General features: G+C 38.3%; 1 protein-coding gene across 2 annotated transcripts; it reads left to right on the top strand.

Annotated features, from left to right (window-relative positions):
- The first annotated feature begins 2,590 nt into the window (after positions 1 to 2,590).
- FASTKD1 (FAST kinase domains 1) lies at positions 2,591 to 17,611 on the top strand. 2 transcript variants are annotated; one of them, XM_068195816.1, is made up of 14 exons: positions 2,591 to 3,096; positions 3,464 to 3,532; positions 4,426 to 4,551; positions 5,716 to 6,114; positions 7,238 to 7,348; positions 8,327 to 8,458; positions 9,399 to 9,885; positions 10,636 to 10,750; positions 11,210 to 11,338; positions 12,114 to 12,245; positions 13,274 to 13,387; positions 13,665 to 13,806; positions 14,773 to 14,890; positions 15,887 to 17,611. In XM_068195816.1, the coding sequence occupies exons 1-14, from the start codon at positions 2,762 to 2,764 to the stop codon at positions 15,974 to 15,976; spliced, it is 2,499 nt and encodes an 832-aa protein (XP_068051917.1). In that variant the 5' UTR covers positions 2,591 to 2,761; the 3' UTR covers positions 15,977 to 17,611. The 2 variants fall into 2 exon arrangements, with proteins under 2 accessions (XP_068051917.1, XP_068051916.1); XM_068195815.1 differs by having other exon boundaries at positions 9,399 to 9,912.
- Positions 17,612 to 17,826: the final 215 nt, after the last annotated feature.

Raw genomic sequence — 17,826 nt, 5'->3', positions numbered from 1 at the left:
TCAGTATGAACCTTGGACCTTTTTAATTCTTATTTTTATTTCTTTTTGAAGGTCTTAACTGGCTGGACTTTTCCCTCGCTCCCCACGCTTCCTGACAGCTCATGGGAAATGCTGTGCCTCGGGGCATGCGCTCGGTGAACGACGGTGCCGGGGCACGCGGAGTGCTGGGGCCGCAGCCGGCCGCGTTTGGAGGGAGCGGTCTCCGGCTGTGCCTCGAAAGCAGGAAGGGTCCTGTGCAAAGGTAATTGAGAGCTTCTCCTCGGATCCGCTTCTGCGGAGCTGACACTGGCTCCTTTGCTTTCTCGTTTAACCCCGCCGGCTGCTGGAGTTTACTGTGTGACGAGCCCTCGCTGAAGCCAGCGCTGGCAGCCGCTGCCGCCCCGCGCCGGCCGGCAGCTGGGCCGTGCCCGCCCGCTCGGTGGGGCGGATGCACCGCCTTTGGCCTCTCGGTGCCTCCGGTGCGTCCCTCCCGCTCGGTGCCCCCCGGCCTCCCGGCGCCTCCCGCCCGCCCGGTGCCTGAGGCGCGCAGGGAGCGCCCCTCAGCGGTGCCCGCGGCCCCCCGGAGGCGGGAATCGAGTCAGGCGGCGCGGGTCGCGCCCCTCCTGCGGCGGCTCGGCCCCTTCCCCCGCTCTTGCTGGGGCCCCGTGGGTCAGAATTCCCTGCGCTGGCGGAGCGGGCAGGCTCTCCGCAGAGCGCCGGCGGTGCGGCGCTAGCGCTCGTACCCGGGGGCAGGGCTGTTGTATTGCCCGCGGCTGGCCTCACGGGAGCTGGGGCGGCTCGGTGCCTGCACTGCACAAGCAGCTCTCTTCAGGCTTAGTTCCTTAAATCTCTAGTAGTTCTTATTCTTGGGGAGTGTCCACATTTGCTCCTTTTTGGGAGACTTCCTGACTCACTGTGTTTTGTAAAACAGTCTTGAAAGTGCTTATTGTGTTTCAACCGATAGAAAATAATTTTGAAGACCTTCTTGTCCTTCTAGTGTGTGTTTTGCATGCTAAGTAGCACATCTTAGAAATAGTTCTTTAGGTAGATCCAAATTTCTCGTTTTACTCTATGTAATTGGATGTTTGAAAACATCCAACGTTTCCTATTGATGAACTTTTTGAAAGATACTGTAATTTACTAGGATTTAAAATAGTATGAAAGTCTGTGGTAAATCACTCGCATCTGCTCAATGGGATAGAGGAATATTTGGAAGCTTCCTGCAAGCTGTTTTAGATGGAGATCCTGGTTCCCCATCAGTAGGATAGGGAATGCAATGTGGATTTACGTGGACATGTGGATTTACAGGAAACTGAGTCTGAAGGTGTTTGTATTTTCTTCAGGTATCTACTTTATCCTGATTTCTTGCAGCTTAGCTTGCCACTGCTGTAGGAAGTGAATTCTTTCTAAAGGCAACTACCATATGGAAAAAATAAAAGCAATATCTGAAAAGGGACTATAAAAAAAATCATTATTATAAAAAGTACTTAATACATAGTACGTGAAAAATTTTTACCTTTTTTATATTCTTTAATTTTGAATAAGAAAGAAAAGATTTCTTATTATAGATCATAAAGTAAAATTACTTCAGTTTAGCTTTGCTTGTATCTGCCCCAGTGTCAGTGACAGCAGTGTAGTGCAATATTCTGTATAGCTTTTTGTTCTAAGAAGAGGATTGTACAGATGTCAGAGGAAATCCACCTATATCCATCTTTCTGGAATGATTTCAGTACCTTGCACAGGCTGCACAAATAAGGTTTTTTTTCTTCCTCAACAGACCTAGTGGGTACTGCTGCCATCACCTTGATAACGTTGCACTGATGGAATCATGCCTACAGTTGAAGAGCATTCAAGTTTGCTGAAGGTATTGATAATTCTAGTTGTTAATGATTATATCTTCTAAAGCAAGACTTCCAGACTTTTCCATGATCTCTGAGTTGAGGGAATTTGATGAGGCTTCTTTTAAGACTTTTATCACTAGTGCTTTGTGTATTCCAGCTTGGAATCAATTGTGTAGGCTGTAGAATATATAGTTGTTAGCACTCTGTACAAAATGGGGTATATTATAAGAAAACAAATGAGTACTCAATAAATTTCACTGCATAAGGCTGTAGCTTCTATTATAATTTGGAATCAGGTTGCTTTTCTTTAGTGCAATGGCAATTTCAGCTGATGGTGTATGATTGATCAGTATCCTGTAATACAAAGGTGATCAACCTGCTCGACTAGAAGCCATCTCACTTCATTTTACCACCAATAGTTGTATTTTCTGGCAGTTCCTGGACCCCAGTTTGGGATTGTGGCCTTGTGAGAGCAAGCCTCACTTAGTCATGCAGTGCTGGCATGTTAAAATCTTCAGCTTTTCCTTCTCAGTAGTAGTACATGTGACCTTTAAAGGCAATTTTCTAAATTTGAAAACTTAACAAGTGGACTAACTTCATAGTACTTGTGAGCATGTCAGTTGTTCATTGTTGGGAGCTTTTCTATAGGAAGAGTCCAGGCTGTAGGTTCTTCTTAAGTTTACCTTACTTCGAACATCATAATGTAGAGACACTGATTTTTACTTTGTTGTTGTGACTGAAATGAAGTGCTTTGATACTTTCTCATTTCAGGTACCTCAAAATTGACTCCTTCTTAATACAGTGACCATACAGGGCCAAAGAAAAATGGTTTTCTGTTTTTCAAATATTTGGGTTTCTTGTCTGTAACAGCATGGTTTGCTGTGAAAAATGAAAGAAGACTCTTTCTGGACAGTTTAAAGCTAGCTGGGAGGCATAGCAAAATGCTTTGTTTGAGGCAGGTTTGCTTGTTCACGCTGAGACATTACCAAGCTCGGATTCTGTGTAGTGATGTGCTTTTGAGCCAGATAAATGACTGCACCCATGAAGATGAAGTGTTCAGCCTTGTTGGAAGAAACAAGGCCAGACTTTCTGAAAAGCATGTGGGAATTGCATTGAACATGCTGTGGCAATTTCAAAAGAAGAGGCCCCTTCTCTTAAGGACTAGTGACTATGTAAGAAATCACTCCCAGTTCCTTACCCTTTGCATTTTGGCAGAAAGCAAGGTGGAACACATGGAAGATGAGGTGATAGTGGACACCTTATATAGCATCCTAAGGTAAAGAGCATTAAATACATTTTGTATTTGGTAATACAAAGATAAGGAATTTTGACTACAGAGCTGTCTCGTAAGGAGACTGTGATGAGACTGCCCTGCCACAGCTTCTGTACTCTTGACTGTGTGACACAGACAGCATAATGTCCTGTGCCTCAGTTTTGGAGATATAGGCAGAATGGATCTGTTTTGCAGTCCCATTAAATACGTTTTATAATTATTATGAATTCTGATTATTCTTGCACAAATGTTTATAATCTGTTTGAATGGAGGGAGTGATAGAAAAGTAAAACATTATGATAAATAATGAAAGGACGTATGTCTTATTTCTTTATAACTATTGAAGTAAAGCATTATCTTTATTTTGAAGGCTTAATGTTGAAGATCATGTTTCTCTAGCAAAAGTGCTCCTTACAGAAGCATGGAAAAGATTAGAAAGGCAAGTATTGTCCTGCTGTGCTTTGTGAAAGGTATAAGCTGCAAGCATGATTTGCTTCATGTCAGGTTGTGCAAGAGTTCTCAGAGTATTTATGTTTAAAACATAATATGAGTATTTTTAATGTCAGTTTTATTTTTCAAGATTTTGAAAATTATACATATAGACTTTGGTAGACAAATGCTTGAGAGATTCAGATACTGCAACAACAGGGTCCAGCATTTGAGATTTTGAAATATATTTTCTGTGTAGATTTATGTGATTGAAGTGAATTGCAGGTTTTCATGTAAACAATTTTACCTCAGTGCTTGCTGTCCAGGTCTTACATGATTATTAGAACAATGCTTACCTCATTTTTTATAAAACCGTTTTGTATTTAAACAGCAACATTTTCCCTTTGTGCATTTTGTTGCTGTGTTTTGTTGTCTTTTGATTTCTTTCTGGAGAAGTGATAATGTAGTTTTCATTCTTTAATCTTGGAGCATTGGCAGAACCGAGTGTCAGTCTTGGCACCAGCATCACAGAATTGCCTCTTCTTAATATGTGGAACATCTTGACAAGTAAATAAATATAGCGTAACTTGAAAACAAAAATATGTTCAAGTAATAAATTGCTCACATTCATTTTATCCATTTGACGTTATTGCCTGAGAATATAATCTGTATAGATTGCTTAGGCTGGTTAAGGACAACAAATTCTTGTAGAACTCCATATACACAACGTGCTTTAATATTAAACACCTAGTTTGTTTTATTAGATACTTTGTTTCCTTGTTTTGTAATTTGACTATAACCTTGGTTTTTATATAATTGTTAAAATAGAGCTTTTTGGTCTTTAGTTATTGAGTAGAAATAAAAGCTAGATATCCTGTCTGAATGTCTTTAATGTCTTGACAGGCTTAGTTTGCCTGCTCTGTCTAAATTCGCTCTGTGCTTATACAAGCAACACAGGCACTTCAGTCCCATAATTGGCCAAGTAGCTCATATTGTGGACATGAAACTGGATTCTATAGAGGATATAAGGTAAGTGTCAGAAGCAGAAGAAGCAAAATGTTGCAATTACTGGTCTATCTTTTCTGAAGACTTTCCCTTTTTCTCAACTGGAGGTTACTTTGCTTCAGTTTGTGGGAAAGAAGTGGTTTTTATTTGTGCTTTGATTGACATGAGCATGCATTTTCCCAATGACTTCACAAAGAATTTCCTTATAACCTGTCTAAATGATTGAAACTACAGCTTGATTGTTTAGTTTATAGAAATTTAATTAATTTCCACTGTTATACTTACAGTACAGCAGATATTTACAATCAGCGTTATCATGATTCAAAACATGGATTATTTTGGTAATTTAGAGGCTATTGACTCACCAGAAGATGCTTTTCTCCCTTTTTTCTCCCTTGACATACATAGTTTCTCCACCATGACATGTCTTTGTTAACAGCAGTAAGGGGTTTTACAGCAATATTGTGTTTATTTATCTTCAGAGCATTGTTTTTCTGGTCAAGTTGAATTAATAAATTCTCTTGTTAGTATGTCTAGCGCATTACCTTCATATTTAAACTACTTTAAACAGCTCTAGTCAAAGAAGACCAAGCTCATTTTTTTCTTGTTTCTGTTTCCCTGGGGCTGTTACAGCAAAGGCTTCTCTTTCTTTCTTCTGCTTTATATAGCATCAGCAGTCCCAACACTGAGTTTTTCACATGTGAGGATCCTGCTTATTTAAACTCCTTGAACAGGACTGCATTTCTTTACTGAAATCACTTTCTCTGTGGTTGTAAGTTTTAGTTCCTTAGGAAGGGATTCTTTCTTTGGAGTGACAATGACTCTTATCCCCATCCTGTCACTTGGAAATTGTTTGGGCTTCTTTAGTGTCTGTTGAACATTAAAGATATTTTTGCAAATATGAATCAGGCAAATCAGGGTCTTGCCTTAGGCAAATGCTTTTATCATGTGTAACTTTGTAAGAGATGGCTGAAAAATTCAAATCATTTCAGAAGTTCACTGAAAGCAGAATTTTTACTTTAGTAGGATAAATGGTTTTTACTTATCCATGTTTTCTGGATTAGATTTAAAATTCTCTTTGCACAGAAGCCAACTACCATTCCTTTCCTCTTGCACTTAATTTAATAAATATAAAATGTATAGCTTACTATGTTCAATGTGCAAATAAGAAACTTTTGAATTGTTTAGGATCTTGTCAGTTTTGATGATCAGCATATCTGAAGTTATCACAGAGAGTTTTCGAGATCGATTACTACACAAGGCTGAACAGCTCTTAGAAGAAGAGCATGAGGACCACTTCAACTATGCCAGAAGAATACTCCAGTTTCTCCTAAATGTTAAACTGAGATATCATCCAGTGCTAGAAAAATGCAACAGGATTTTCCTTGAAAGTGCCTCCCGTCTTGATATACACAGTATTAGTCATATTTTTGGACTGTATGAACAGCTGGGTTTTGACAATGCTGAATTTCGCTTGATTGCTAAACAGCTGCTATCTGAAACTATAGATGATTATTATGATCCTGAAACATTTGCAAAATTATTTTTTTCTCTTGGGCCTATGGCAGGATCTAAGGTTAGAGAAAGGTAAGTTTATTAATAATTTTGTCTTATTTATGATATATGCATTCTTACACAGAAATTTAAAATGTACCAGTGTTTGGAGGAATTTGTGAGCCCATCTGTGAGCTGAGCCTTAGGTTTCCTGGTTGTAACGTTGTAGCAATGGATGATTTCATCATGGAAACACTGTCAAAGGAGTATGTTTTACTAAGAAGTTGAACAGATCATCCATCAAGGGGGGTGTGAATGCTGTTATGCAAGGCCATCCTGTAGCTCTATCTCTTAGACTACAGCCTTCCTTTCACACTGGGTGGTAGTAAAAACCTTTCTGTCTTTCTCCTGAGAAACATATGCAGTGATATGTGTTGCTTTTTCCTTTTAAGACTGTCAGTAGCTGAAAAAGCCTGAGTCTTGTCCTATACTAGATTGCTGACATCCTATTCTTTATGAAAGATCGTCATCAGGGAACACTTCAGCATTTATTTAGAGCATAGTATTGTGTGACAGATTTTTTTTTCCCTCTGCCTGTTTTTCTTGTGCCACAAAATCCTATTTGGGGGTGATATTACTCATGGGTCTCTCAAAGTCTGCAGTTCTAGGCAGAATTTTCTATATTAATTACAATGAGTCATATTTTCATACGTCTCTTCATGAACATTTTCTTTATTCAGAGATTTGGACGTGCTGCAAGCCTGTGTTGGTTTTGCCATAGCTGATTTAGTTCCAAAAGTTTTTCTTAATTGTTTTTTTAAATTTGTATTGTGTGTGATAAACATTGGCTTTAATTACAGAACCAGTTCAGTTCATGTTTGATTCTGTTATCTGTAGCTTGCTGATTGATCATTAATTATTTTGTGTCTTAGAGTACTTTCCCTGTTTCTTATCTACTTTTAGAATTGTTAGACTTGCTGTTTTCTAACATCAGAACAATACGCAGTGGTCCAACACACTCACACCCCTATATCTGTCTATCTGTGCTAGACAGATCAACTGTTTAGAAGTCCACAGAACAAAAGTCTCTAGTTTGGGAGAATTTTGCTTCCAGAAATAGTATTTGGCTCTTTTCCTCATAGGTAAAGAAAATGGCTGCAATGTTTGCCGGAGATTTTCAACTGTTTTTCATTGGAAACTGTCTTTTCCTCTTTAGGTTGCTGGTAACTGCAGTAAGCATGGCAGAGGAATTTAGCAGTCACCAAGTATTGATGATACTGAAGACTATGCGGAAAATGAAATACAGAAACTCTCATCTACTCAAAAAGTAATATTTTTGATATTACTAAGAAGTTGTATTCTGTAGGTAAACTTCCATTTAGTGTGGAAAATTATGACATATCCAGTAAGATAGGTGCTGTGGGTGTATCACTTGCACACAAGTGCTTATACACTATAAGTTATTGGCCCTTACAGATTCTGAAATATTGTAGCTTGACCCAGAAGTAATTGAGGCAATTTAGGCATTTCAAAGAAAGGCATTTCACCCTCACCAAGTTGCTGTTGTATAGTATCTGTCTAATTTACAAATATGTGATCCTATTGCACTAAAGCTAGCCTCTAGCAATTACTGTAAACTCCTGAGAGTGCAAATGAAATCTGGTAAGTTGCAGAGAACGTGTCCTGTCTTGGAGATGAAGATGTAGCATTAGGTATGTCAGAGATACAGCAGAGTTAAGTGCAGGTTGTGAACAGTTATTGTATTGAAGGTACTTATGTGAATCAAATAGATCCTTGAAAGAAAAAGGACATTTGTGTCCTGTGGCACAAAGGGATACTAAAAGGAAGATCAGGTGAATTCATGTCTTTTCTTCCTGCGTCTCACTGTCTAAAGACGTTTAGGTATTATGTTTCCCTATAAATCTATCCCCCAGCTTTAGACCAACACAGCTGTAGCAGCCACTGTTCCGTGAGTGTTGTAGTGCTGAAGCTCCTTATGCTGTTCTAGTTTATGTTCTTGGTCCACTCTAAATTTAACCAATTGTGCAATCTGCAACAGAAATTAGTAGTGTGAGGTAGCTGATTTGTTGTGATGAGGACTTTAATTTTGCAATTCAGTAAGTGGAGAGAGGCTGCTCTAAGTGGAATAGTGTCAAAATTGGTATGGAGACGAGTGCAGGTGTGTAAAACCCTCCACACAGGTACTGTGCACCACAAGACACCTCTATTTCATGTGGCACGTTGGAGTTTGCAGTATCTTTTGTATTAGCCTAATACCATGTAATCTTTTCCTCTTTGTATTCAGAATGGCTTCTGTTCTGCACAAACACTTGGACAGCTATCATGTATTGCAGTTGGTAAAGTTAACACAGTACTTGGTGGCGTTGCATTGCCAGGATCTGGAGCTATTTTCCAAACTAAAAATGTTACTATTAGGGTAAGTGTGTATTGGAAATGTAGCTATTTGAGTTTCAAACAGTTCTCTACTTAAGATTTTAAATAGCAGTCTAAGATGTTAGTGTTTTGTTCCCATAAAATACAAAGTAACAAAATTTTACAAGTATTTGATTCTATTAAACATCAGATGATGGAAAGCAGATATTGTCTTGCCTATAAACCCAACAGTATCTGCTAATACATATGATACTTTTTAAGAATATTTTTTCCCTTTTTCTTTTGACCAGTGTAATAACAATAAATTTTGATTGGTGTTTGATAGGATGGGTAGATATTAATATTGTATGTGATGTTTGACAGAAGAAGTAATGAAAAAGAGACAGAATGCCTTGGTTGGGACATGTGAAAGTGTGACGCAGAAGTACTCTTTTGATTGAAGAACTGTCCAGTTAGTTCTCAGGCTTGTACAGAACAACAGAAAGTTACCAGACAAGACATCTTGCTTTCATTGCTCAGCCTCTATGGGGATGTAATGCCTTGGCTGTACATTTTTTTTGGTGAATGATGTCTTCATGTTCCTCAGACTCCTTAAAACCTGGATGCTTCCTAGGACCGAAATCACAGAAATTAACCAGGCCCATAAACCCACAGATAACCTTGACAAATGTGGACCTTCTGGCCTTACTAAAAACTTCTGTCTTTATCGGTAACAGGTGGAGTTTCACCAGCTGACTGTGCTGCTCACTGTCTTCCTCCCCTTCTTCATTTTGAATAAATTAGAAGGAAGAAGTTAATCTCACTGAAAAAAAAAACAGATGTGTGGATTTCTGCCAAGTCATTAATATTCTGCTTATTTTATATTTGATGTGCAGCTTTTGACTTCCAAATTAGAACTTTCAAGCATGTAATTTTTTTTGTTTTGTTTAAATATTTGCACATTGTCATGACTGATGGACTTTTTATTTCTATCTCTCTTTCAGTTATTTAAAATCTAGTGTGATACCTGCTGATACTGCAGCCATAATTCGTGTTCTGGCCATGCTTCCTTCTTTACAAGTGGAGGAAATGATTATAAACAAAGCAGCAGCAGCTTTGCCTCAATGCAGACTCCATCATTTGAATTGCATTGCTACAGCTCTTGTCAAGTGGAATCATCATGGCCAGTTGCACTGGCAAAACAGTTCTGAGCTATGTGCCAAGCTTCTGCAAAAACTAAATGAGTGTGGATTTCAGAGGCTTCAGAAAGCCAACAACTTAAATCTTCTGTTGGAAGAACTGCCGTATGTGAATGGAGAGTGGTTTGAAGAAGTGCTGAATGAGGAAGCTCTGGCCATGTGTCAACACTTGATAGATCAAATAACATGGGCAAATGTTTTACCCTTGTCTTTTTTTCTCATAAAATCAGAGCACCATTGTCCTGCATTGTTTGACAGAATAGCGTCTGTGACTGTTGAAAATATAGACAAGGTGTCTCAGTTTTTCTTTCTATCTACTGTGAGTTATTCAGTAAGAAAGGGCACGTTAGTAGTTGATGTGTTTCAGAGCGCAATCCACACATGTTTTTATGAGTTTTCTTCAGTGTAGCTGATTTGGACATCATCTGTTTTTGTGCTCACTTAAAGCTGTTTTACTTCTATATGTATAAATTTGCACTTATCATTAATTTTAATTTCTTTTTTATTGTTCACTCAGTGTTAGGTCAGCCATAATCGTTTACATTCAACTTTACATTTGACCATCTTAATTTTTTTTAAACTTCTTGATAAATAATCACATCACATGGTGGATATTTTAACAGTATTAAAATATCTGTGGGGATTTCCCCAATAGCCTGTCTATTTGGTCAAAATTACTCTTTTTTTTTTTTCTACTATCTTTTTTCTCATTCTCAATCTGGTGTTCATATAGATCTTCAATTTTATTCTGTTGCAGTTTAGTTTCTTTAAGAAGATTTAATGCAAAACCTTAAAAGGTTCTTTAAGTGTATAGAAACACTTGGATTGCCTACATGAAATAAATTTGAAGTTTTAATTGTGGCTGCAATTTCAACAATTTTATTTTTTTATTATTTTCTCCAGGAAAAGTTGACCAAAGAAAATAGTTCACCTACTCCTAAATCTCCAAAATCTGAATGAATTATAAAGCTTTTTTTTTATTATAAAGCAATATTATGATGTTTTGCAGTAACTTGATTTAGGATGTCTTTTTTTTTTTCAGATTCCCACCTCTGAAATCTATTTTATTCTCTTCCTTTTCTCTGCTTTGAATTATGAGCCTCCTGACAATGAAGAATTCTTTAAGAGTTGTATCCAACATCTTATTTCTAACTTGAGTAAGTGCAATAGACAAATACTTTTACTGAATGAAAATGGGAATAGAATGGTACTTTGGTTAAGCAAAGAAAAGGTAAGTACATTGCTACTCATACTCTGCCTACTGGGGTTAAACCATGACAAATATTCAATTTTGGGTTTTGTTTCACCTGTTAAATATGACTGTTGATAAGGGACTAGCAAAAGATGCTTTGGCATAGTAAAATTTAAGTGAAAAATCTGATTAATTCACTGTGCTGTTATTGGATAGAATTGTTGTGTTCCCCAAGGAATTTGGGAACCAGATACATTTTGCAATTCATGACAAAGAAATAGTTAAAATTGTAGAGGAAGTGTGTATGGATTTGTGTTGTCCATTAAGAGGGAAAATCAGATTATTTGAGAGGCCAGGGAAAGGGCATTGCAAATCCTTTCAACTTTGTTATGTGTTAATATGGGTTTCTCTCTGGTTTTTCAAGGTCATCTTGAAACTTATCACTTGGTGCTGCTCGGTCATGTTTTGGCAATGGCTGGGTATTTTCCTGCAGTTCTGATAACGACGATATTTAATGTTTTTTTCCTAAGCAAACTGGATGCTCAACTTAAAGGTAGCTATCTAGCTTTTGATGAATTTGATTGTGTAGCATTTTGCCTAAAATGCTATTTGGATTTACATATGACTTGAGATATTGAATTACTCTTTAAATTATTTTGCTTTTGGGGAAAGACACCCTCTTTATAATATAGTCATAGTTGGAGTGCTAAAAGGGCAGGAATGAACGAAAATATGTTCTTTGTTTTAAAAGTACAGACCTGTATTGCAGATGAGAGAAAGTAAAACAAAACAAATTTTATAGTCAACTTATTGCACTCAGTATTTAATAATTCTTCAATTTTATTGGAAATAAAATTACCTGACTGTGGTGTTTATTACTAGAAGTAGTCACAAAGCTGAAGGAATAATGTGGGATTCTTGCTGCAAGAAATGCATCCTCCCTGTCTCTTCTCTCTAAATAAGAGACTGAATGTTTGACTGTTCATTCCTCTCTACCTCTACGTTGTTCATTGTCAATGTACTCTTGTCATTTTGCCCTCAACTACTTAATTACATTTATGCAATAGGAAGCAATTTCTGTCTTCTCTCTTGCTGTTGTTCTTAATGTTGATCAGAAATTTTTTTTTTTCATTTATTTTCTCAGGGATTTTGAGAACCTTTCTAAAATTCTGCAGTATGAGTTATATAGATGTCATAGTATACAGATATTTGCATTTCTAGTAAAAAATTCAGAGGCTACCATTTAGTTCAATTTGTTGGATTTTTCACATTTCAGTTCACACATTTCTATGTTGTTTTGTTTTTGTTTTTTTTTTTTTTTTAATCAGTCCTGCCTGATAGGATGAAGCAGAGGGTCCGCTCAAGCCTCATGAAATTGAACAGAGCAGTCTGTCTGGAATGCCCAGAGTTTCACATCCCTTGGTTTCATGAGCCATACTGCCAACGTGTCTTTCATAACAGTAAGTAATTTAGGACAGGAAAAACTGCCCTTGTTACTCATAATAGTCTTATCTTTTTAGAGCTATAGTAGATGTTTCTTCTAAAACTGTCATATTGACTCTAGCACACAATAGAAGGCACCCCCCTCTCTGCTGAGCATTTAGTAGTGCAACCACTTAGTAGTGCAACTGGGAGCAAACTGGTTTTCCTTGTGAGAATTAATGTAGTAGAGATGGGATATTTCTGCAGAAGAATTAAAATTTAAATACACAGAAACAGTGCATGTGGCATGAAGGATGGAAAGGCAGGAAGAAGATCATTCTGTACTGGAGGAGATGGGTAATTTTTGCTCCCTGCTTCACTTACAAAACTGAACATTTGACTTAAATTTTTCAAGGTAAACATTTTTACTGCCTTCTTTTGAACTTGATCCTCCCTTCTTCCTCACAAGAATGAAGATTCCTCAGGGATAAGAGATAGAGAAGTAGGCTAGTGATCAAGTGTAGCAGCTGAGAACTTTCAGAATAGTGATCAATTCAGAATCCATCTAATGCAAGCACAGTATCTCCTCCACTAATTCTCATGGGGAGATCTGCTGTGCTATCTACAGAACTCAGCTACCTACTTTGTCTCTAATACTGAAGATGTTTAATGGCGCAAGTTGTTAATCTGCAATGGGCAGAGAAGTGGCAGATAGCGTGGTATGGCTGTAATAAACCCAAGGTGAGTAAATACATGTCTAAACATAACTAAAAGCAAACAAAATCCATCAGGCAAAACCTAAAACTTGAGGTTTTGTAGTATGTGAATGGAAAAATCCTGGGATCTAAACTCTGGATTTGAAATTTACTTAAAAGCATGCACCTGCCACTTTCTAGCTAAAATATGATCACTTTATCTCTGAATTATGATGGAATAATAGTTGGGATTTGTGGAAAAGATTTAATTCAGTAGCCTGGCTGTCAAAAATACAATGTCTGAAAGCACTATTTTCAGAATTTTGGGTGTAGAAGTTTTGATGCATGAATTCTCTATTTTGTCTTTGTAGGCATGAGCCAAATAAATCCACAGCGACAGCATATTCACAGAATGCTGACAGAGATCTTAGGAGGGAGCCATTACTCAAGAATATCTGTTCTCACACCATACTACTATGAAATAGGTGAGAAGTTAATACTCTAAAAATTGTTATGGAGTCCTTTCATATCACTGTTATTGCCAAGATTAGGAAGCTCCTGGTCATATGGCCCCAAAATAACACAAGATATTGCAAAGAAGAAATTGTTGTATAAAATAGTTTCCAAAACATTCTTTATAGTATAAATAATGTTGGGTATCTCTAATTATGGCTATCAGCTTTTCTAGAAGTAAACATTGCACAGATCAAATTCTTTCATTTTTATTTTGTCAGCAAACATCTTTGTTTTGCTTTCTGGCAGATTTTGAGTGTGTCCTGGATGTAAATAAAAAGCCTCTTTCCTATATGGCTCAGAATATAGCTTTGGGTGGTGTGGGGGGAATACATTTGAGACGTGACATCAAGGATAAAGGGAGAAAGGCTCTGCCACCAGGAGCTCAAAGGTCAGTACATTGAATTCTTGCACATTAGCTCTTCCAAGCTTACATCCATTACAAGTTTAGGCCGGGTTTTTGATGCTCATGTCCTAATGTTCTGTTCCTTTTTCCAAAGTCTGATGAGGTTTAGCTTTCTGGGGTGTGGTGGGTTAGCCACAGCTGCTCCCTCCCATTTGCATGGCATGGCTCATGCCCCTGCAATGTGATGGGGGAGAGAACGTGGAGGGTAACAGGAAGGAAGAAAATTCCTGGGTTGCAATTAAGACAGTTTAATAAGTGGGGGAGGAAAAAAAAGGGGGGAGGGAGAAACAAAACAATCAATGGCCACGCAGTCATTCACTTACAGCAGACCTGTGCCAGAGCAATGGCTGTGTGGGAAAAAGTCCCCTCTTCTTTACTGCTGAGCATGATGTTGTATGGTGTGAAATACCACTTCAGGCAGCTGAGGTTCCCTCCCAGCTGTGTCCCTTCACAACCTCTTGTCAATGCAGCCTGTATGCACTGTGGGTGCAGAGGGAGAAACAGGGAAGGCCTTGATACTGCGCAAGTGCTTTTCGGCAGTAGCCAAGATATCTGTGTGTTATTGACAGTCACAAGTTCAAAACACGGCATCAAATGAACTGGTATGAAGAAAAGTACCTCCATCCCAGCCAAACCCAGTACAGGTCCTTGACATGTGTTTCATGAGATTGGAATACTGCTTTCCTCCCACCTTTTCAAATGCAAGCCTTGAAAATGCTGGTTAGCTGTTTTTACCATTGGAACAAAAACAGATGCAGGGAGAAAATGGTTTTTCTGAATTCAAGTATCTCTAGATAAATAGGAGGAAAATGTTTTGTCTAATTCCAGGGAGTTCTTCAATTTGTGTTTTCTGAGAATTGTCAGGTTTATCTAGTCTTGCTGTAACTATCAATACTGAACTAGAACTATCACTTCTTGCTGGAAGTAAATGCACATTTTTACTTTTTGCAGAATTGCTTTGGAATTTCTTGATTCAAAAGCTTTTAGCAAAGATTATTCACGTCATCTTAAAGGAGAACCTGCAGTGAAAAAGCGACACCTGGAAATGCTGGGGTACCGAGTCATTCAGGTGAGCAGTCAGCAATACTTTGTGTCCTTTCTGAATTGCATCAGCATTTCAAAATGATTCATTTTCCTCTCAACAGATTTAGAAACAGTTTTATTGTTAAAAGCACCTACTGGGAGAGAGCAATTTTTGTAGTTAGGGGGGAAACTCTAAGCTGTTCTCAAGGTGTTGTAAGGACTTCACAGAACTCACACCTTCTCTGAAAGAGGGTGAAGCAAAACTGAAGTCAAAAGGTCCCAGTCTGACCTTACTGCAGGCAAACCAGCAATCTCATTGTAGCCTCAGTAAAGGAGGAAAAGTCAAATGAGAGTTTCAGTTCAATTCACTGAAGATTTCTATGGTAGAAAAAGATTGAACATACCCTCCTTGAGTGATAAGACAATTTGGCAGCTGCCAGATGGGATATGGATGCTGTTTGTCTGCTGCAGTGATAGTGTTGTGACAGGGAACACTAGAGGCCAGATGTAATTCACCACCAGCACTGAAACATTTGGGAATTGGAGACTCATTAATGCAGAGGCGCCTATATATTTAATTACTCATTTTAGCTAGAATCCTACTTTAAGCTTAAATTTTGTTGGTTGGGGCTTTTTTAAACAGAATAATCATCCTTTTTCATGTTATACTACTGATACACCATTCCAGTCTGCTACATTACCATTCCAGTCTGATACATTAGCATTACAAACTACAGTGACCTGGGATTTTTCTCTCAATTCGGGTTTTAAAAGAGGGGAGGGTGTAATGGAGTTGTCACAGCCTATATTGTATGGGCATCTGTTTCATATCTCTGCAATTATGCTGCTTTTTGGAAGTAGATTGACTGTACTTACATAAATGAGAATCTTACAATAAGATGGATCTTTTCAGTATTAGACAGGCTTTTGGAAGGACACAGGTGGTAAATATCTTCAAGTGAAGAACAACATATATATATATATATATAACATATAGCTTATACCAATGTTAAAAGTCAGTTTGTACCATTCTGTTCTACAGATTCCTCACTTCGAATGGAATTCTATGGTTCTGTCAACAAAAGGTGAACAGCTGGAATACCTGAGACAGCAGCTGTATGGAATACAGTGATATCACACACGCAGTCTAAAGTACTTTTATAAAAACAGTTTATGTACCATCAAACGTCTCATAATTCTGGAATACTTAAGTTTCAAAAATCTCTTTATCTGTATCAGCTGGGCCAAGGCTTGCCAAGGTCATCACATGTAAAGAGATGTAATCCTCATTTCTTTAGGGATTGCAAAAGGCAGGTCACAGTGGGCTGTGAAGATGTGATAAGAATGCTTAAAATTTCTCATTATCTGGAAGCTATTACAAGCACATGAATCTAGCAGTTTTGCAATCAAATTACATTTTATTTCCTAAATAAATAGCACAGAGACTTAGCCAGACATAAAACTCTCCACAGAAAAAGTTGGAAATACTATTGACTAGGAGAGTAAAGTCAGTAATGTACTGGAAACTGTGTCTGTCCTCCAGCATGTGACAGAATGAGCAGTTAGGAATCAAACAGCATCTGTACTCTGAAACCAAGAAACTGAAATGCAGATTTTCTAAGAATAAGGCTGCTTTTAGAGCCATTCAGTTTCCATTCTCAGAACAGAGGTACTGTGGGGGACTGTGCTGGGGCAGAGTATTGTGTAGTAAGGAACCTCCAGCTGCTTCTCCCGCGTTGTGATCTGGTGTGTGCAGAAGAATGGCTGAGCCTCCTGGGACACCTACACATACTGGAAAATCCAGCCAGGGTTTGTGCAGGAGTTATAAGACACTGAGATGCAGAAGGAAGAAGTGGAATAGCCAGGAGAATGTTCACTGTAGAGCAGTAACTGCAGGGGCGTCATGCTTGACTAATCATCCCATTTCCAGAGGCAGCCACATTGTACCTACAGCTGCCATCACCTTAGGGTGATTGACAGCTGTGCCTGTTTTTTCACGTGTGCAATGAGGATATGTTTTCTTGCTTATTTAGTAGAAACAGGACACATTATTTTACCACTTCACCTGAAACTTGGCAGAGATAAGCAACTGCATATCTGAATTGGCCATTCTGCATCTTGCTGTCATCTCTTTTTTTACTATTCAGTAGTAGAAGAAAAATGTTTGATTAACTGAATGCAAATCAGGACAGGAATGGAAAGTCAGGAAAAACCAATAGAACTGATCTACGCTGCAAGGTACTTTCCTCCTGAGGCAGCCCTCATGTTTGTGGGAAGATTGACAAAACTAGTAGATGGTAGTCTAGACATTTATGGTTATCAAATGGACAAGGGCTCCAAGATGTAATGACTGCTTTGAGGAAATGTCGTTGAAGGCACAGCACATAGAAAGATTCTGTGTGCATTATATTTTGTATAAAATGGAGAAGACAATCATAAATATAGGTTAGTATTTCAGAAGGTGGACTACCTGTCAAAGAGGTCTCACATGACTCTATTCTGTACAGACAGCCTTCAAGCAGCGGCCTCAGAGTGTAAGAAAGGTGGCAGTGGCTGAAGTTATCAGTCTGGGTGGTCATGTTTGAGCTGAACCCTGCTTTTCAGGATTCTGGCAGTCACTGTACCAAGCCAGTTTTCTTCAAATTATGTATGGATAAAGTTATGAGTATGCTCAATGGGAAGAGGATTAAAACTTGTTATGAGTGGTCCAGAAAGGGCATTGAAGAAAAGCAAAAAAAAAAGCAATTCAGTAAAACGTGTTGTTCTTAATTCTTTGCACTCATTCTTCCTATGTTAATTCAGCAAGTGTTAGAGCAGATGAGTGGTGCAAACCAGTGATCTAACTGGAGCCAGTAAAAATAGGTGGTAAGCACAGCTGCAGATTTGGGTACTGAAGGGAAAATGCCCCACAGATTAAGTACTAGTGGGCAGTAACATACTGAAGTGAACGGTGATGGCTGTGCCTCTGTGTATGTTTACTTC

This window comes from Anomalospiza imberbis, chromosome 7 (genome assembly GCF_031753505.1).
Source record: "Anomalospiza imberbis isolate Cuckoo-Finch-1a 21T00152 chromosome 7, ASM3175350v1, whole genome shotgun sequence".
Classification (NCBI taxonomy): Eukaryota; Metazoa; Chordata; class Aves; order Passeriformes; family Viduidae; genus Anomalospiza; species Anomalospiza imberbis.
This window is presented reverse-complemented; position numbering and strand designations above follow the sequence as displayed.

Excerpts from the sequence above, each read along its gene's own strand:
- FASTKD1 (XM_068195815.1), top strand. The coding sequence starts at position 2,762 with ATGCTTTGTTTGAGGCAGGTTTGCTTGTTCACGCTGAGACATTACCAA. Across the intron at positions 8,459-9,398 it reads CTAAAAATGTTACTATTAGG|TTATTTAAAATCTAGTGTGA; the intron begins GTAAGTGTGTAT and ends TCTCTCTTTCAG. Across the intron at positions 13,807-14,772 it reads CTGCCACCAGGAGCTCAAAG|AATTGCTTTGGAATTTCTTG; the intron begins GTCAGTACATTG and ends TACTTTTTGCAG.